Here is a 19,930-nt window from a genome sequence, read left to right as displayed (position 1 = left end):
AACGGCTTCACATTACTACATAATTAGAGGGTTAGTGGTATAAAGGGGCTCACATCGTTTGGCTTTATCTTGAGGATCTGAAAACCTGCCGACCTTTGACCTCTGCAGGCCGGACTTCAGGACTGCAGGAGCAGATAAGCAGATGTGACGGATTAATCACTTCTTCTGCTCGACGTCACTGAAGCTTTACGAAGACGATGCTGATGGTAAACACCTTCGGGCTCAGTGCGGACACCACAGAAGAAGAGAAATCACTCTGGAATGCTAACTGAGCTGCTGTGGCTCGTTAACGTCCCGTCCAATCACACTGAGCCGCAGTGATGAACATGGACGCGAGCTAAAGCACCCTGGGAAATAACGTTGACTCGACTGTTATGAGACCTGCTGCTCCGCCGCTGTTTCCTGTTGATCTGCTGATTTGTTTACCGGGAGGCGGCGATTAGTGCGGCTGTTGCTGCGGCAACCGGCAGCTTCCTGTGACACCAGACGACTTATTTACACCCACTGATTCTCACAACGACGTAAACAATGCTCAGTGTCAGTGCTCAGATTCATGAAAAGGTCGTGACAACAACATTTTTTATTGAAATCACGTTTTACAAACATCAATAAAGAAACTGGAGATTATCTGGACGTTCACAAAACAGTTTAGTCTCTAACAAAGTCTAAAATACACCGTATAAATATAAAAATGAATCATAGTTGTATCAAAATATTACATTGTTTATTAATATGTAATATGTACATAAAATATGGGGAAGCAAAGAAGCAAAGGCGGCTGGATGAAGGGAAGAAGTTCAGGATGTTCGGAAAAGAAAAGAGTGAGACGAGGAACATCTGAGAGAACCGACACATCGAAATAACTCAGACTGAGACTCGGGACGTCACTTTCACTCCATCCTCATGAATAAATCCCCTTCTAATAGAGAACATGTCTGATAAACGGCGCTGGTGAAATCATGGACACTACAGCAGCAGACTCAGGAGGCCTCGCGTCTCGTCGTCCGTCTCTCTTCTCGTCCACTGATTTGATTCTTTGAACAGCCAATAACAGAGATTTCCCCCGGCTGCATATTTTACATAATTAATCAGCCAAAAAGACGGGCCACAGACGCTCAATAATGTCCCCAACACTGGCCGGGTGTGTCCGGGCTGCTAAATCCCACTTTTCTCACTTGTGTCTCCTCCATCTTAGTCTGTGAGAGATGCAATGAAACCAGGCAAAGAGCAACGAGACGAGGAAATGTGTTTCAGACTAATCAGACTACATTTCCTCTGAATCCTGTGCAAATGTGCCAGATGTAAGAATTTATACGTCGCGGCGTTCAGCTGAAAGTCGTACAGGACAGCAGCTGTCCTGCATCCGCACTCACATATGAGAGCTCAGGGACGACCCGCAAAGTGTCGGACCGGAACGACTTTGGGTTCATGTGAGGATTAGGACTGGAAGAGATAAAGGAGCGATGCAGCAAAGGAAGGAAGCGAGGATTCGGGGGAAAGAGGAGGAGGCGGGAGGTGCAAAGAGTCAAGAGAAGGTGGAGGGGATGAAGCAAAAAGATGCAAGGAAGTAGATTTGAAGGCAAAGGAAGGAGGAAAGACAGGAATCAAAGGAAAGAGGATACTAATAAAGGAAAGGAAAGGAGGAAAGGATTCAGAGACAGTCAGAGGAAAGTCACGTGTCTGAACATCTCTTTGCAAAAGTCTGCTGTCAAAGCTGTGAAAACAATACATGAGTGTCGGATGAACGTTTGTGATGTTTCGATGATATCGTGGAAGAATAAATAGTCTCTGTGAGGCGGGAGGAGAGGAAACCAGTCGTCCTTCAGAACACAACGGGCTGATCTGTCCTGCTGCTCTCTGCGGCCAAAAAGACAGAAAGAGAGAAAATTAACATAAAGTATATCTAAACTACAGTCCTGTTGATTCAGACTCTGCAGATCCTCCTCAGCTCCTTCTTCTTTCCCTCCTCTGTGATTTATCGCCTTCCTCTTTATCTTCCTCCTTCAGGTTCTCTCCTGGACGACTTTATCTCCACCCGTCCTCCCGCTGACTGACCCTGTTCGGACGTTCTGCAGAGAGTCTTATCTTCCTCCTTCCTCCTCGTCTCACCGCCACGCTGAGGTGAAGTTAACCTCTGTGTACCTTTGATTAGGATGTACTCGTTTTAGATATATTCTGAACGTGTGTGTTGTTTCTGCCACCCCGAGTCTGACAACCAGATGCATCAGGATCATTTGCTCTGGCAGAAAAGCAAATAACCAGAATCTTGATCGGTCTTAAACTGGATGACTGAAGTTGATTGATTATAAATGCTGCAGGTCTTAATTATAAGCCGTCCTTTGTATGTGTGTTTACTGCTTTTTAATGACCGTGTTTGTGTCCTTTAATGAGCGTTAACATGCTGCTGCTCTCCGTCATCGTCCCCTCACACAGATCATCTGTTCGGTGAGGCGCTGCACTGTAAGCTCTCTGTATAAACTTCATATTTTGTTTTGAACATGTCAGCAGTAAAGGCCGTAAATATTCATGTGGAAAAAGCCTCTTTGTCCGAGTGCAGGTTGAATACCGACACGCTCATAATAACATCCCGACACACACTCCTGCAGCTGTCACGGCCGTCTGCGGCCGCCCGATCGCGGCCGAGCTGTGACTGATCGCTCGCTGACAAACGGGCCATTTTACGGCGGCCCGCGCTTGTTTTGATTTCATAAAGGTACACAAACACTCAGACAGCGGTGGGTGTAATTTGTCTGGCTGCCGGCCTGAAACGCTCGACTCCCCCGAGAGCAGCTGGAGAAACAACCTGAGAGAGAAAGACGCTTTCATCTGAGCCAGAGGGACCAATGAGGAGCCACGCTCGCACTGTGTGTGTGTATGTGTGTGTGTGAGACTGTGTGTGTGTGTGAGACAGCTGTACACACTCAACTATTTAAGGTATTTTATATGCAGAAACACTCACACACACATCTAATTCACCACCTGTGTGTTACTGACTTTGTCACTCAGCCAGCGATGGAAAGTAACTAAGTACTTTTACTCAACTTCCAAACTTAGGTACAGTTTTGAGTAAATCCATCTTACTCTTAATTGTTTCACCACAGTGGAACCACCGTCATTTTAACGCGAAGCACAAAATGTTGTGAAGTTCCTGACGAACGAATCAGGACGGAGTTTCTTAAAGGAGTCATCACCTGGTTTTTTACATATCCAGTCCCTCTTGGATCGCTTTGGATCAATTCTTAAAACTTATTAGAAAAAAAAAAAAAAAAAAAAATCAAACATAGAGCTTGTTCTGACACTTTTTCATACCGCGACTTTCTCGCGCGAGGTTTTGACCGGTCCGGATGTGCATTGCATTAATATGTAATGAGGCGCACGTTGATTGGCCGCAGGAAGGACAGAGCCGGAATGGAGGGCGAGCCTGCATGCACACAGACTCCAAAACATAAACAGCCCCCTGTCATGGCGCACACACTAAATGACGAACCTTACGGAATTCAGGCATTTATGTACGAGCCAGAGTCGGAAACCGAACGGGAGAGTGAAGAGGCAGAGACGGTGGAAGAGACACGTTTACAGCAGGATGTCTCTGAATGGTAAAATCTTTTTTTTTTCCGTCTTACTTTTCACACTCGTGTTTTACATGTAAGACCTGAGTTTTAATGCTGGCGGTGACGATGTATGGCGTGAAAATGACAGAGAAATAAGCAGATTCGGCGTGCTCACTCTGGCTGAGGACGGCTGTGAGCCGATGCTTAATATGCAAGTAGCCTCCTGTGGTAACGTCACCACAGGAGCAGAGTCAAAATCTCGTGCTTTAGGAACGCGCACTACTGTGCGCTATTCCTGTTCGGAAAAAGAGCCAAAGCGAAAAAAATAAGCCACTTTCAAACTCCAGCTTTTCAGGCAAGTTTCAACAGAGGTCCAACACCAATATGCATGATTTAACGAGAGAAATTGCGATTTCCGGGTGATGACTCCTTTAACGACTCTGAACTGAAGACAAACAACACGAGAAGACGTGATAATAAGTAAATATTTTTTTAGTTTTGATTTGTTCAAAGATCTTTTCTCTTTGTGTCGTCACCACAAAGCAGTTAAACTTGGGTTGAGTAAAAATAAGTCCAGTAAATTCTCTGGTTCAGTGTGAACATGTCCTGGTTTCTTTCCTCCTCTGTGACAGTAAACTAAATATCTTTTTTCAATCTTAATCGACAATGTAATAATCGTTTGTTGCAGACTTGCTCACATTGCAGACTTGGTTTTGTGTAACTGATATGTAACTTCTGCTGATGTGAGCTGCTGCAGTATCGGAGCAGTCACAGCGACACGGTCTCTTCCTCGGCTCGGTTTCTCAACACATCCAGGAACATTTCCATCTTGGCTGATTTCAGGATTACAAATGAGTTTTCTTTAGCCTGAGCAGGTTCGCTCCGAGCACCAGCTGGAGGCGGAGTCATGCCAGCTGCTGCACCTGTTCTCAATCAGGTTAACGGGTCGACTGGCTCGGAGCAGCACACTGCTGAGCGCTCGACGACGCCACAGAGATCAGCACGGTGTTTCTGATGCTGAGAACTTAATGAGATCCGTATAGATCTTATTAAGCTGCTTCTCCTGACACGTTTCCAGTATTGTGTAAGTTGGTTTCTAACTTTGGTGAACGATGTGCAGTTATGACTTGTTGAGGACCCTGATTTGTTCATTTTTAAAGAAGAGAACAGTGATAATGTAGGAAACAAAGGTAAACACAGTGTTTTCACACACCTCAGAGGCCCAGACAGACCCGGAGCTCCTCCAGCGCCAACCCTCGGTCTCCGTCTCTGTCGCAGTACTGAGCGAACTTCTTGGCGCACCGTCGCGGCTTCAGCCTCCGGCGCAGGAACTGACGGAGGGGTCGAGCCTCGCGTTCGCTCAGCACCCCACTGGAGTCCACGTCCAGCCGGCTGAAGTGCCAGCGCAGAACTTCCTCCGGCCCGGAAGGATCTGCAGCAACAGGAGAGGCAACGTGCGGAGTGGAGGAGGATGGAGTGATGGAGGGAGGAGTGTTGGAAGATGGAGAGCTGGACGGAGGAGTGATGGAGGGCCTGTCAGAAAGAGACAAAACCAAAGAGGTGAAGGATGAACGTTAAAGGGATATTCCGGTGTAAGTTTAATCCATGGTCTAAATCACCGTGAAACTGTGTTAGACTCCCTCTCGAGAGATCAAGTTAGCAAACCGCTAATTTACGGAGTTTTATCAACCTCAGAAACGAACGCACGACAACAATACACTGCAGTAAATGGATCCAAATATAAACCGCCACCAAAAAGCCACAAATAATGCTCAGAACAGCACCAAACTTCAGCAACAGTACAAATAGGGTCTCAGCACATAGTCCGGGGCATCTAACCTCCGCTAGCTTAGCTGGATTTCTACTGAAAAGCTGACTAAATTTACCACTCTTCTGCAGCAGCTTCCTGTTGACGGGAAGTCCCGACGAGTCGATTACCGAGTGCAGTAGAGTTCCGCGGCTCATGGATGAAAATGTATGATTATGACTCCATGGAAAAGCAATCAAAAGTTCATATGTGTCTTACCTGCCAGTTTATAACAGTTATTATCGAGAGAAACAGGGAAAAGAACGGAATTGAGCATTTCTAACGGCACTCGGTAATCGTCGCGTCGGGACTTCCCCGACCCGGAAGCTGATGGAGGAGAGTTGAAGTCTGTTTTTAGCTTCATAGTAGAAATCCAGCTAAGCTAGCGGAGGTTAGATGCCCCAGACTATGTGCTGAGACCCTATTTGTACTGTTGCTGAAGTTTGGTGCTGTTCTGAGCATTATTTGTGGCTTTTTGGTGGCGGTTTATATTTGGATCCATTTACTGCAGTGTATTGTTGTCGTGCGGTCGTTTCTGAGGTTGATAAAACTCCGTAAATTAGCGGTCTGCTAACTTGATCTCTCCAGAGGGAGTCTAACACAGTTTCACGGTGATTTAGACCATGGATTAAATTTACACCGGAATATCCCTTTAAAGCTGCAGACAACATGGATTCAACAGTTACAACAGATTCAAACAGCAAATTAAGACACAGATAATGTTCCTAACAGAGTCATCAGGTTCATCGACAGGCCGAGCATCTCCAGACACCTGTAATCAGATTACTGTGCCTCCTGACAAAGTGTTCCCGAGTGTTCGCACCTTGACCAAATATAACCCACCTCTTCTATTCACGGTATTTTTCCTGCAGAACTCGATAAATATCAAATTTTCACGAGGACGCGGCAGCCTGCTGGAAAAACAACATTACCAGCTGGTTCCTTATCGGTTATTCAGCAGGCGCAAAAATAACTGCTTCAGTTTTCTGTATCTGACCAAAACAAACCTGGAGCTCATTAAACGGCAAACAGGTATTAGAGAGAAACCTCAAACCTGGGCTGACGTAAGGAAGCCTCTGGGAAATAGTAATGCTGGCTGAGAAAACAAGATAGAGACACAGTTTGGTGAAAATAAGAAAAAGGAAGTCATGAAGAAGAAGAAGTGGGGGACGTTTGTGAATGAAAGGAGAGAAGCAGACGGAGGGACCGAGGTGAGTACTGATTGGCAGACGCAGAGCAGGCAGACAGATGGAGTCGCTCTGTTCTCTCCTTCCAACAGTTCCCATCGGTTAATCAGATACTTGATCAGGTCGGAGCTCCTCACTGAAGTGTGAAATTGGTTTTCATTCAGCTCCGAGTCCAACATGTGACACAGAATTAGTGGAGTCCTGCTCGGACCCGTGCAGCCTGCGGAGCTGCTGACCGTCACTGTAAGGTGTGTGATGTAATCCTGCAGGTTGAAGCGCTAAACAAAAGGCATAATGTGATGATGTCATGGAGCAAATAGGGGGAAGCATATCACCATGGTGACCGCTAACTGTAGCTGCTGTTAGCTAGTTTTTTTAGCTAGCATTTTTGTGGCACCTCTAACCCAAAACTTTACAGAACTGATATCCTCGTGTTAAAGTGAAACTCTCGCCAAAATGCAACCAAGTCTTTTTTGTGAATGTGTATGAGTCAAACCTTCATGTAAAAGCATAATTCCGACAAAAGAGGCACTTTTAATATTTACCGTAGTTTTGTTTTAGTGTCAAACTCATTTTCAGTGGGAGTGCTACGGGCACTTTTACGATAGCATCAAAATCTCTATTTTTAAAACACTAAGAAGTCTCGACACAACATGAAACTTTGCTGGTAGTATCACCAGGGTCTCTACACATGAACACGAGCATTGAGAACATTGTTTGTGTACACAGAGTTTACTAAAAAGAAGCTTTTTGAACAACTCACGTTAGCAGTAGCTTGTTCTGCTTGCTAACGTTAGTTTTAAATTGTTCGTGTAGGTCTCTATGGTTGTATTGCAGGTGGTGATGGATGGAGGTTGTGTTTCCTCTAGAATCCAAAATAAGTCCATAAAGCAGAAGTGTTGTTTCTTTTCACCACAAGGTCTTCGTCGACCACATTGTCATCGCTTTTCTCTCTCCTCCCTCAGCCATCATAACCTGGCAATCACCACCAAACTGATGCTGATTAATTTTGTCAGGGTAGCTAACGGCCAGCTGGGGCTTCATCTGATTGGCCCTTGTATCCGGGGCTCCGTCTGATAGGCTAAATGTTGGCATGCTCAAGGTGCATGCATGGCGCACATAAACAACATGATTTTTCTTATTCAGGCAGTGTGTTTATTGCACTAGTTCATGTTGCGATGACGATTAAAATTCGATTTATCAGGCAGCCCTACTGTCCTCCAGGTTACGTCACATTCTGAGATCGACACTTCTCGGCTGCCATGACGACTGGGAGCGGAACAAGCTACTGCTAACGTGAGTTGTTTAAAAACCTTCTTGTTAGTAAACTCTGTGTACACAAACAATGTTCTCAATGCTCGTGTTCATGTGTAGAGACCCTGGTGATACTACCAGCAAAGTTTCATGTTGTGTCGAGACTTCTTACTGTTTTAAAAATAGAGATTTTGATGCTATCGTTAATTTGCCCGTAGCACTCCCATTTGACCCAAAAACAAAAATACGGTAAATCTTAAGAGTGCCTCTTTTGTCATAATTATGTTAATCAAAATTAACACAAAGGTTTGACTCATATACATTCACAAAAAAAGCCTCGGTTGTATTTTGGTGAGAGTTTTGTTTTAATCAATCTACGATCACAAACTCAACAGTCTAATCACGATCATACGATCCTGCTCGTTGTACTTAAATGACGGCTCAGCTCAGCTCTCCTCCTGCTGCAGTAACAACAAACCAATCATCACACGTGACCATCAGGGAGTTCGATCTCTCAAAGCCGTTTAAAGCTGCGTCCTCGTCATGAAGTCAATAATTAAAGTACGAACTGGAGTTGGACCTGAAATCACTTTCTTCTCACTCAGAACTCTCTAGATAGTAAACAATCAATTATTCATCCAGTTTACAGTCAATAGGAAGTGATTTTGAACGCAGCATTCTCTGGGGACCACACTGATCACTACACCTGCTGAGATGTGCAGGACAGTAGATTAAAGACGGACTTACTGGTTAGAACTCAGACTCCCAGCATGCTCTGCTTCCAGCTGCAGAGCTCGGACCAGACTCTGGAGGAACTGCTTCTTACGAGCTCCGGGACAACCTGAGAGACAACAGATCCACTGCTTAATAAATCATAAATAAAGTAATCATAACACTTTTTTTATTCAGTCACGTAACAGTCTGTGGTCTTCACCTGGCAGAGGTTTGTCCCTGTACCTCCTGTCTGCAGGTGCGTCCTCTGCCCCAGTGCAGTCTGGGATGTGATTCCTGCAAAGACACAGGCAGGATGAACCAACCAAGGTGTGTTTTTGTTTGAGGTGTTTCTGACAAACTGTCCGGTTCACATCGATTCAGGAAGACAGCAAACAAGAGCAGGACGGTAAGTTTAGTTTAGGCTGGCAGAAGATACGAGCGACGGTAAGAGAAGACAACATTTATGTCCAGAGATAAAATACTTTACCCACCACAGAAACAACAATTTTAATTATGTGTTGTTAGAATAATCAGATACATCGTCCTGTGTTTGTTGTTGCCGTCCTGCCGCTACATCAGCTGCTTTTCAGGAGGACGGAACATTATGAGGCCTCGGGGGGTTTTAACTCTCACACCATCACGTGAAAACATCCAGCGGTTTCCTCTCAGGAGTCTGTGAGCAGCTGAGCATCAACAGAGCTGATAAACCCTCCAGAGAACAGAACCTCCCAGCATGCAGTTTGTTCTCATTTGTTCTGCGTGTTTCCTTTAGAGGAACCCACCTGGGGACCGGAGGCAGTAATTGCTATTAAATTGAATGATTAGGATGAACTGCTTGTGTGTGTCGGTGCATAATTATTTTTGTGCCTTTACAAACCGGTCGTATCGAATGAAGCGAGGAGGAGAGGAAGAAAAAACAAAGAAGAAGAGTCAAAGAATGAGAGATTACCTGGCAGAGGTTCCCGGCAGCGGCCGGCCGCTGTCCACTCTGACGCACCAGCAGTATCCTGTGGCAGCGTGACACTGCGCCGGGCTGTAGCGACCGTCTGCAGTGCATTCTGGGATGAAACGCTCCTCCTGCCAGGCTGAACGCAGCAGCGACGCTCGCTCACGCTCACACGTCTGAGGACTGTCTGTACACACATACAAATTAAAGGCTTTACCATAAAAACTGTTTTTCTCATCATTATTACTGAGATCACAATTAAAGCTGGTGACCAAAATATTCAGAATAATCATCAGCTGACGTGAATAACACTGATCATCTCGTTACAATCCGTGTCCGCGCTGCTCCAGGAGTCCCGGACCTGATGGAGCATCCATGTTGTGAGGTTTCCCATCAGAACGCTGTGATGTAATGACTCAGCTGTTTCGATGTTTGGGTGTATGTACACACACATGCAGTATATCTCCATATCTTACCGGTGGGTCGTCTGAGCGAGCGGTTTCCTTTGGGGTCAGAGTTCATCAGGATGGTCACCCACAACGGAGGAGCTGTCAGCTCTGCACAACAGAAGAAACTGAATTTTAAAGGCTTGTGGAGAGAAGAGAGAGGAAATGTGAAGGTGCAGCACCAACACAAAGCAAAGGGACAAGAGGGATAAATAACTAACAGCTTCTGCTCTGATGTCTTTATATTTATCTGGAGTCGTGTTTGTGGCCACCTAACAAAGTCCAGTATTCACTCTGTTAGCTCTGGTTCTGGTCTCTGCTCCCTCCAGAGAGAATTATCTGCTTCTTTAGGTGCCAAATGGTCCATTTTGTTCACCAGCCAGTCTCTGACACTGTCTGTCTGGGTTTTTAGAGCCAGAAACAGAACAATGAGAGCAGTCAGAGGGAACCTGAACTGTGAGACTGAAGCTGGACGGATAAACAAAGAGCTGACACTCTCTGTAGAGCTCGGTGAGTCTTCTGTAGCTTCATGAGTCCTGTGAGGTTCCTTATTCTGTTCAGATGATCAATGAAAGCTGAATCACAACCAGGATTATTTGATCAGTAGTATGGAGTGTCGGGAAAGCTTGGATGAAAACGGTAAAGTTCTATTCAGCTCGTCTTTATGGAAACATTAAAGGGATATTCCGGTGTAAGTTTAATCCATGGTCTAAATCACCGTGAAACTGTGTTAGACTCCCTCTCGAGAGATAAAGTTAGCAGACCGCTAATTTACGGAGTTTTATCAACCTCAGAAACGACCGCACGACAACAATACACTGCAGTAAATGGATCCAAATATAAACCGCCACCAAAAAGCCACAAATAATGCTCAGAACAGCACCAAACTTCAGCAACAGTACAAATAGGGTCTCAGCACATAGTCCGGGGCATCTAACCTCCGCTAGCTTAGCTGGATTTCTATTGTGAAGCTAAAAACAGACTTCAACTCTCCTCCATCAGCCTCCGGGTCGGGGAAGTCCCGACGCGACGATTACCGAGTGCGGTTAGAAATGCTCAATTCCGTTCTTTTCCCTGTCCGCTCTCGATAATAACTGTTATAAACTGGCAGGTAAGACACATATGAACTTTGATTGCTTTTCCATGGAGTCATAATCATACATTTTCATCCATGAGCCGCGGAACTCTACTGCACTCGGTAATCGACGCGTCGGGACTTCCCGTCAACAGGAAGCTGCTGCAGCAGAGTGGTAAATTTAGTCAGCTTTTCAGTAGAAATCCAGCTAAGCTAGCGGAGGTTAGATGCCCCGGACTATGTGCTGAGACCCTATTTGTACTGTTGCTGAAGTTTGGTGCTGTTCTGAGCATTATTTGTGGCTTTTTGGTGGCGGTTTATATTTGGATCCATTTACTGCAGTGTATTGTTGTCGTGCGGTCATTTCTGAGGTTGATAAAACTCCGTAAATTAGCGGTCTGCTAACTTGATCTCTTGAGAGGGAGTCTAACACACAGTGCGTTTACATGCACAGCTTAGTCAGATTACAGCCATAGTTTGCTGCTCAATCGGACAACTGCAATTATCCGAGTATACATGCCTGTGAGTAAATCGAATTACTGGCCGAAAGCATGTCATACCCCGGTACGCTAGGTGGCGCTGTACCCATTTCAACTAGTGTTAACGGCGCACCTCCGGCTGACCTCTTTACGTCACCAGCTGCCTCGGCATTCAAGAAAGATGGCGTACGAAGAGCGAGACGAAGCTACATCTTTGTACACTTCGTATATGGTGTACATGATAATTACACAAACTAGGGGCACTCTGGCGCTCTGTCTTGCGGTGATTTCGGAGGAAAGACGCCGCCGCCGTCCGTGTACTTCCGGCTCACGGCCCCGGGGAAAAAACTCGCGTCTGCGCAGAACGCAAAATCCGATCCGATCCGCTGGAAACGTATACATGCAGGAGTTAATGCGACTTTCAATCGAATAATCTATGTGGTGTAATTCGACTATGAGAAATCCGATCCGGTCCGATTTTAGTCAGACAAAGGTGTATACATGCATCTTAAAAATCCAATCATAGTCAGACTAACGCAGTAATTCGGTTTTCTTGAGTGTCATGTAAACGCACTGACAGTTTCACGGTGTGTTAGACCATGGATTAAATTTACACCTGAATATCCCTTTAATGTAACTGATGTAACTGAAGATCTGTATCGGACAGTTTCAGTGTCACCTGTAGGTTTTCTGGGGTCCAGTGTTGGACCTGGTTCACCGGCTTCATCTGGAACAGAAGAGAAGAGGATAAAGTAAACAAGAAACGAGTTAGGAGAGAGGAGCACTGAGGGAAACATAGACAGAGAGACAGTTTTTGGATTTTTGTGCAGCGGTCTGTGAACGTTTATGTTCCTGCAGGCGTGTCTGGCAGAGAAACGACCAAATTAATGTCAGGAAGAAATCCAGAAAGAACTGAAGACGAGAAGCATTCAGAAATGACAGGGAGGGAGATAAAGAGCGTGAACGGAATGAAAAATGTGACTGCAGAGAAGAATGAGGAGTGAAATATCTTCCTCACCTTGGACCGGAGCAGAGTCTTCATCAGTGATCTGAGCCAGCTTAGTGATGAGATCTGTGTGAGAAGATATATCGAGACAAGACTTCAGAATAAAACTCCTCATTAGAGAAATTAAGGCAGATTTATAATACAGAGTTTAAATACAGTATACAGACACTGATATACTGTTAATAAAGTAATTCTGACCGGTGCAGTTGGGGATCAGGTGCAGGACTGAGGTTCCGCTGACCGGTTTGCCGTCGGGCGTGGAGCACCAGCAGTACCCGGTCTGGTTGTGACACTGCACTGGCAGGAAGTGACCGTCCAGATGACACTCCGGCACGAAGACGGCAGCAGCTGGACTCATGTGGCCGCCGCTGTTGTGACCGCTGGAGTCCAGCGCCTGAGTCCGGGCCTGCTGGCATTTGGACTGACTCGGATCTGAAAGGAAAATCAAGACTCGACATGTGGGAACAATTGGAAACAGATCTGTGGTTTGCTGACTGAGCTGGTTGAAAATAACTGTAGTAACAGTGCTGACATGGAGCTGCAGTCTGGTGTCAGGCGGAGGCGATGGACAGGTGTGTGTACCTGAGCAGTGAGCCCGTGGAGCGAGGCGCAGCTGTGTGTTGATGCACTGTGCTCTCTGGAAGGCACACACTGATTTATACAGCCTGCCGTTGCTGCCGCACACAGCTCGGTGGCGCCCCCTCTGGCAGTCCAGGACGCAACCGCGAGGCCACATGTTCTCCGTGATCAGGAAGGGCTGCAAACACACGAACACAGGGTTAGAAAAACACAGCTGAGGGAGACGGTCTTAACACTGCACCATAGGCTCCTAAAGAGACATCCAGTTTTCTACTTTGCTGCACCACAACAAACAGAAGTGCATCAGTCCTGAGCTGTGACTGCTTCCTGACAGCTGAGCATGAATAAAAACTGTCCAGCACCGCGGGTGGTGAGAGGAGATTCACCGAGAGGCATTTCACAGCCGGTCCGTGACGGATGCTCTGTCAGACTCTCAGTGTCGCGGCTGGAGAAACTGCGATGAGCGACGGAGGAGGAGAGCGAGGGAGGAGGCAGAATGAAAGAAGAGGGTGAGAGAACGAGAGTCACAACAGCCAACACATCTGAGACATGCAAACACTTCAGGACGTGTGAAGAAGTCCTCCTCACCTGTCAGCTCACCTGTGAGAGCTTCACATTAGCAAACAGGTGAGTGAACAGACGTTGATGAGTGAGGTGAGGATGCTGTCAGGAGCTGAGGAGGAGGAGGAGGAGGAGGAGGAGGGCGATTGGCTTTCTGCCTGACAGGAAAACAGTTTTCTTTTCAGGCTAAACTAAATCTTTACAGAAATGTGAGACGGATCAGTGACAGCAGAATATTTTGAGCAGCCAGTGGAAACGTGTTTCCCTCCCAGCAGGTTTATGAACCTGAGACTCAGCCAGCAGCTTTTTAAAGTCCTCGCTGCTGTTTCCTTCTTTTATGAGCTGACAAACTCAATCATATTATTCATTTTAAGATTCAGTGAATTAAAGGGTAATAGAGTTTCTGACCCGGCTGTCTGTGATGGAGAACTCAGCTCACACTGCAGGTCACTGGGTTTCACCATCAGCCTCCTATAACCGCACCAACACTCCTGGCTCACCTGGTTGGATGAACGCCACTCTGACTCAAACCAGACCAACACGCCGCTCGTTTCTCTCCAAACGTGTGAGAAATAAACCCTGCAGTCACAAGTTCGTTTTTGTTCTAACTCGACTGCAGTGAGTTTTTATAAAACAACATGAACTCAAGAATGTCTTGCAGCTTCGACCTCAACTTTACGCAAATGAGGAGCGGGCAATGCAACACCACATGCTACCAGAATGCATTGCACCGCGGCTTTCATCTGCTGTGTCTCAGTTCAGGATCTGCATCCTCTGAAGGACTCGGTCTTTGCGGTCTTTGAAGGCGAGTCCTTCAGAGAGACCTTGTTAACCGGTCTAGTCTTTGGAGCATTTCCTGGTTGCGTCACCAAATGTTTTACCCTTACGTCACCATTTCTGCCGCCCAGACCCGTGAAAGTGACGATCTACACCACGTGATGTCCCCATTTTCTCTCTTTCTTTCTTCTTTTTCGTGTGCAAAGAATCTTGGGAAGCCACGAAAGATTGTAGCGGTGCATCCTCCAAAAACAGGTAAAAGACGGAGCCTTTGAAGTGGGACAGACTTCGAGCGGTGTTGTGACATAATTAGCCTTCAAATGCTGCAAACCCCTGAATTGAAACACAGCATGTATATCATTCAGTTGTCTGTAGGATCAGGACACATGAGGTATGATGACAATGCGGGTTTTAACTCTGTGATTGAAGCATTTTAAAGCTTCTCTCGCCTGAACAGGGACTTGAACCCTGGACCCTCAGATTAAAAGTCTGATGCTCTTCCCTGAGCTATCCAGGCTCTGAGGAGACAAATATCTCCTTCACATTGAATTCCAACCAACAACACTGTTGGTTCTGTTCTGATTCTTCTTACATCATGATTTCTGCTGCCCAGGCCCGCGACAGTGACGATCTACACCATGCGATGTCGCCATTTTCTCTCTTTCTTTCTTCTTTTCTGGGTGCAAAGAATCTTGGGAGGCCACGAAAGATAGTAGAGCCAAAAGGCTGCATTTAGAGGAGCCTTCGAGCGGCGTTGTGACATAATTGGCTTTCAAATGCTCCTCTGAAGGATGCAGACTCTGAATTAAGACACAGCAAGTATCTTTCAGTGGTCTCTGGGATCAGGACACAGCAGGTATGATGACATTGTGGGTTGTAACTCTATAATTGAAACGTTTTAAAACTTCCTCGCCTGAACAGGGACTTGAACCCTGGACCCTCAGATTAAAAGTCTGATGCTCTACCGACTGAGCTATCCAGGCTCTGAGGAGACAAATATCTCCTTCAGATTGAATTTCAAGTCACCGGCTGGTATCAGCCTTTCTGTGTGTTTGCTTCACTCTTTTAACATTTACCGTATGTTCGTTTTTGGGTCAAGCTCATTTTTAAAACTTGTCAGAGCATAAATTAAGATTTATTGATTTCTCACAGTAATTTCAGTCAGTTGCTGTGTCTCAGTTCAGGGTCTGCATCCTCTGAAGGACTCGGCCTTTGTGGTCTTTGAAGGCGAGTCCTTCAGAGAGACCTTGTTAACCTCGTCAGCTGTTGTTAAATGTGACGGTCTAGTCTTTGGAGCATTTCCTGGTTGTGTCACCAGATGTTTTACTCTTACGTCACGATTTCTGCCGCCCTGACCCACGAAAGTGACGATCTACACCATGCGATGTCGCCATTTTCTGTCTTTCTTTCTTCTCTTCTGGGCGCAAAGAATCTTGGGAGGCCATGAAATATAGTAGCGGTGCATCCTCAAATAAGTGGGAGCCTTTGAATTGGAACAGAGCTCGAGTGGCGTTGTGATGTAATTGGCCTTCAAATGTCCCTCTGAATTGAGACACAGCATGACTAGTAGTCTGCTGGATCAGGACACAGCAGGTAAATGATGTAGTTGTGAGTTTTATCTTCATCCTTGAACCATTTTAAAGCTTCTCTCGCCTGAACAGGGACTTGAACCCTGGACCCTCAGATTAAAAGTCTGATGCTCTACCAACTGAGCTATCCAGGCTCTGAGGAGACAAATATCTCCTTCAGAATGAAAGATTGAAAGCAACAACACTGTTGGTTCTGTTCCGATTCTTCTTACGTCATGATTTCTGCTGCCCAGGCCCGCGACAGTGACGATCTACACCACGCGATGTCGCCATTTTCTCTCTTTCTTTCTTCTTTTCTGGGTGCAAAGAATCTTGGGAGGCCACGAAAGATAGTAGAGCCAAAAGGCTGCATTTAGAGGAGCCTTTGAGGAGCGTTGTGACATAATTGGCTTTCAAATGCTCCTCCAAAGGATGCAGACACTGAATTGAGACACATCATTCAGTGGTCCCTGGGATCAGGACACAGCAGGTACAATGACATTGACCCCTTTTAAAACCTCCTCACCTGAACAGGGACTTGAACCCTGGACCCTCAGATTAAAAGTCTGACGCTCTACCGACTGAGCTATCCAGGCTCTGAGGAGACAAATATCTCCTTCAGATTGAATTTCAAGTCACCGGCTGGTATCAGCCTTTCTGTGTGTTTGCTTCACTCTTTTAACATTTACCGTATTTTCGTTTTGGGTCAAGCTCATTTTTAAAACTTGTCAGAGTGTAAATTAAGATTTATTGATTTCTCACAGTAATTTCAGTTAGTTGCTGTGTCTCAGTTCAGGGTCTGCATCCTCTGAAGGACTCGGCCTTTGTGGTCTTTGAGTCCTTCAGAGAGACCTTGTTAACCTCGTCAGCCGTTGTTAAATGTGACGGTCTAGTCTTTGGAGCATTTCCTGGTTGTGTCACCAGATGTTTTACTCTTACGTCACGATTTCTGCCGCCCTGACCCACGAAAGTGACAATCTACGCCACGTGATGTCACCATTTTCTGTCTTTCTTTCTTCTCTTCTGGGCGCAAAGAATCTTGGGAGGCCATGAAATATAGTAGCGGTGCGTCCTCAAATAAGTGGGAGCCTTCGAATTGGAACAGAGCTCGAGCGGCGTTGTGATGTAATTGGCCTTCAAATGCCCCTCTGAATTGAGACACAGCATGAACATCATACAGTAGTCTGTTGGATCAGGACACAGCAGGTAACGATGTAGTTGTGAGTTTTATCTTCATTCTTGAAGCATTGTAAAAGTTCCTTGCCTGAACAGGGACTTGAACCCTGGACCCTCAGATTAAAAGTCTGATGCTCTACCGACTGAGCTATCCAGGCTCTGAGGAGACAAATATCTCCTTCAGATTCAATTCCAACCAACAACACTGTTGGTTCTGTTCTGATTCTTCTTACATCATGATTTCTGCTGCCCAGGCCCGCAACAGTGACGATCTACGCCATGTGATGTCGCCATTTTCTCTCTTTCTTTCTTCTTTTGTGGGTGCAAAGAATCTTGGGAGGCCACGAAGGATAGTAGTGGTGCATCCTCCAAAAAGAGGTAAACAGCTGCATTTAGAGGAGCCTTTGAATTGGGCCAGTCTTCGAGCGGCGTTGTGACATAATTGGCTTTCAAATGCTCCTCCGAAGGATGCAGACTCTGAATTGAGACACAGCAAGTATCTTTCAGTGATCTCTGGGATCAGGACACAGCAGGTATGATGACATTGTGGGTTGTAACTCTATAATTGAAACGTTTCAAAACTTCCTCGCCTGAACAGGGACTTGAACCCTGGACCCTCAGATTAAAAGTCTGATGCTCTACCGACTGAGCTATCCAGGCTCTGAGGAGACAAATATCTCCTTCAGATTCAATTCTAAACAACAACACTGTTGGTTCTGTTGTGATTCTAAGCAGGTTTCTTGTATGTAGTGTGTTCACATCTGAACAAAACATGAACCAATCACCTAACAGCTGCTCCCCAGTGCTGAGGGTCAAAAGGTCAAAACTTGTGAGTTGGATTTATTGATTTCTTTACAGTAATTTCATTATATCAACTACAAAGAGAGTGAAGACAGCCAGTTTGTGATACATCCTCCAGAAGAGGCGTGATGGTGACGTCATGTTGATGACGTGGGTGTTTCCCAGGTGTCACCCTGTCAATCTAAACCCGCAGACAGTTTATAATCATATGGATACTGTTATAATGCGTCGTGATTGAGATCCTGACCCGCCAAACATCCTGAAAAGTGACGAAGTTACGTTTTTACATAACATAATGGCCATCAGTGAACTGGAAGCTGTCTGACTCACTCACGGGGACGAAGGCTGTTTTCCGGTCTCGGTCTGACTGTTTCGAGATTGCTTGAACCATTTTAAAACTTCCTCGCCTGAACAGGGACTTGAACCCAGGACCCTCAGATTAAAAGTCTGATGCTCTACCGACTGAGCTATCCAGGCTCTGAAGAGACAAACATCTCCTTCAGATTCAATTCCAATCAACAACACTGTTGGTTCTGTTCTGATTCTCAGCAGGTTTCTTGTATGCAGTGTGTTCACATCACACACATCTGAACAAAACATGAACCAGTCACTTAACAGCTGCTCCGCAGTGCTGAGGGTCAAAACTTGTCAGAGTGTGAGTTTAGGTTTATTGATTTCTTCACAGAGATTTGATTATGTGAATCAACTGCAAAGAGAGTGAAGACAGGCACTCTATGGCTGTCAGTGTGTTTACATGCACAACTTAGTCGGATTACAGCCATAGTTCGCAACTGCAATTGTCCGAGTAAACATGCCGGTGAGAAAATCTGATTATTGGCCGGAGCATGTCATACCCGGTACGCTAGGTGGCGCTGTACCCATTTCAACTAGTGGTAACAAAGTCACCTCCGGCTGACCTCTTTACGTCACCAGCAACAACAAACTGCCTCAGCATTCGAGAAAGATGGAGTACGAAGAGCGAGACGAAGCTACATCTTTGTACATTTCGTATATGGTGTACATGATAATTACACAAACTAGAAGCACAATGACGCTCTTGCTTGCGGTTATTTCGGAGGCAAGACGCTGCCGCCCTTCTACTTCCGGCTCACGGCCCCGGGAAAATAATCTCGAGCCTGCGCAGAATGCAAAATCCAATCTGATGGAACGTATACCTGCAGGAGTAATGTGACTATCAATCGAATAATCTAGGTGTTTTAATCCGACTATGAGAAATCAGATCAGTTCTGATTTTTGTCAGACTAAGGTGTATACATGCATCTTAAAAATCCGATCAGTCGGACTAACCCAGTAATTTGGTTTTCTTGAGTGTCATGTAAACGCACTGTGTCTCAGTTCAGGGTCTGCATCCTCTGATGTCTCGGCCTTTGTGGTCTTTGAAGGCGAGTCCTTCAGAGAGACCTTGTTAACCTCGTCAGCTGTTGTTAAATGTGACGGTCTAGTCTTTGGAGCATTTCCTGGTTGCGTCACCAGATGTTTTACCCTTACGTAACGATTTCTGCCGCCCAGGCCCGTGAAAGTGACGATCTACGCCACGCAATGTCGCCATTTTCTCTCTTTCTTTCTTCTTTCTCAGGCACGCAAAGCATCTTGGGATATGTGAGACCACGAAGGAAAGTAGTGGTGCATCCTCACGAAACAGGGAAAAGACGGAGCATTTGTCAATCATAAAATATCAACTCACCAAAAACAACCTTAATTTGGGCCCAAAAAGAGTTTTTACACAAATTAAACTACAATTGCCTTTTAACAAATTGCCAGTCGTGAATATATTTCTCTCTGTCCCTTCCAGGTCACCGTACACATCTTTTTTGTGCAGATGCTAAATCCAAACATTATAAACAAAACGTAAACAGGAGCCTCTGATACAGTTTTTAAAGAACATTGCAGGAGTCTGATGAGCGTGATGATGTCATGCTCCTCTCAAACGACCTCACACGTCTCTCGTCACACTCACTGAAAACACCTGAGACGTGTAGTGT

The 19,930-nt window shown here is 45.7% G+C and overlaps 1 protein-coding gene and 7 non-coding genes across 8 annotated transcripts; all 8 read right to left on the bottom strand.

Annotated features, from left to right (window-relative positions):
* Positions 1 to 565: 565 nt before the first annotated feature.
* LOC115571372 (SPARC-related modular calcium-binding protein 1-like) lies at positions 566 to 14,231 on the bottom strand (the record flags this gene model as incomplete). The annotated part of the gene is made up of 11 exons (XM_030400760.1): positions 566 to 1,857; positions 4,765 to 5,084; positions 8,547 to 8,640; positions 8,734 to 8,807; positions 9,463 to 9,646; positions 9,936 to 10,016; positions 12,139 to 12,186; positions 12,478 to 12,531; positions 12,664 to 12,897; positions 13,048 to 13,222; positions 14,106 to 14,231. Coding segments are annotated over 10 exons (1,389 nt in total), but the record flags the coding sequence as incomplete, so codon positions are not given.
* Positions 14,232 to 14,828: 597 nt separating this feature from the next.
* trnak-uuu (transfer RNA lysine (anticodon UUU)) lies at positions 14,829 to 14,899 on the bottom strand. Its single transcript has one exon. It is a non-coding gene; the product is annotated as a tRNA-Lys (tRNA).
* A 393-nt stretch (positions 14,900 to 15,292) lies between these two features.
* trnak-uuu (transfer RNA lysine (anticodon UUU)) lies at positions 15,293 to 15,365 on the bottom strand. The gene has a single exon. It is a non-coding gene; the product is annotated as a tRNA-Lys (tRNA).
* Positions 15,366 to 16,032: 667 nt separating this feature from the next.
* trnak-uuu (transfer RNA lysine (anticodon UUU)) lies at positions 16,033 to 16,105 on the bottom strand. The gene has a single exon. It is a non-coding gene; the product is annotated as a tRNA-Lys (tRNA).
* A 368-nt stretch (positions 16,106 to 16,473) lies between these two features.
* Positions 16,474 to 16,546, bottom strand: trnak-uuu (transfer RNA lysine (anticodon UUU)). Its single transcript has one exon. It is a non-coding gene; the product is annotated as a tRNA-Lys (tRNA).
* Positions 16,547 to 17,211: 665 nt separating this feature from the next.
* trnak-uuu (transfer RNA lysine (anticodon UUU)) lies at positions 17,212 to 17,284 on the bottom strand. Its single transcript has one exon. It is a non-coding gene; the product is annotated as a tRNA-Lys (tRNA).
* Positions 17,285 to 17,713: 429 nt separating this feature from the next.
* On the bottom strand, positions 17,714 to 17,786 carry trnak-uuu (transfer RNA lysine (anticodon UUU)). Its single transcript has one exon. It is a non-coding gene; the product is annotated as a tRNA-Lys (tRNA).
* A 545-nt stretch (positions 17,787 to 18,331) lies between these two features.
* trnak-uuu (transfer RNA lysine (anticodon UUU)) lies at positions 18,332 to 18,404 on the bottom strand. Its single transcript has one exon. It is a non-coding gene; the product is annotated as a tRNA-Lys (tRNA).
* Positions 18,405 to 19,930: the final 1,526 nt, after the last annotated feature.

Source organism: Sparus aurata, chromosome 2 (genome assembly GCF_900880675.1).
Source record: "Sparus aurata chromosome 2, fSpaAur1.1, whole genome shotgun sequence".
NCBI classification, from domain to species: domain Eukaryota; kingdom Metazoa; phylum Chordata; class Actinopteri; order Spariformes; family Sparidae; genus Sparus; species Sparus aurata.
The sequence above is the reverse complement of the archived record's forward strand: the minus strand, read 5'-3'. Positions and strand labels throughout refer to the sequence as shown.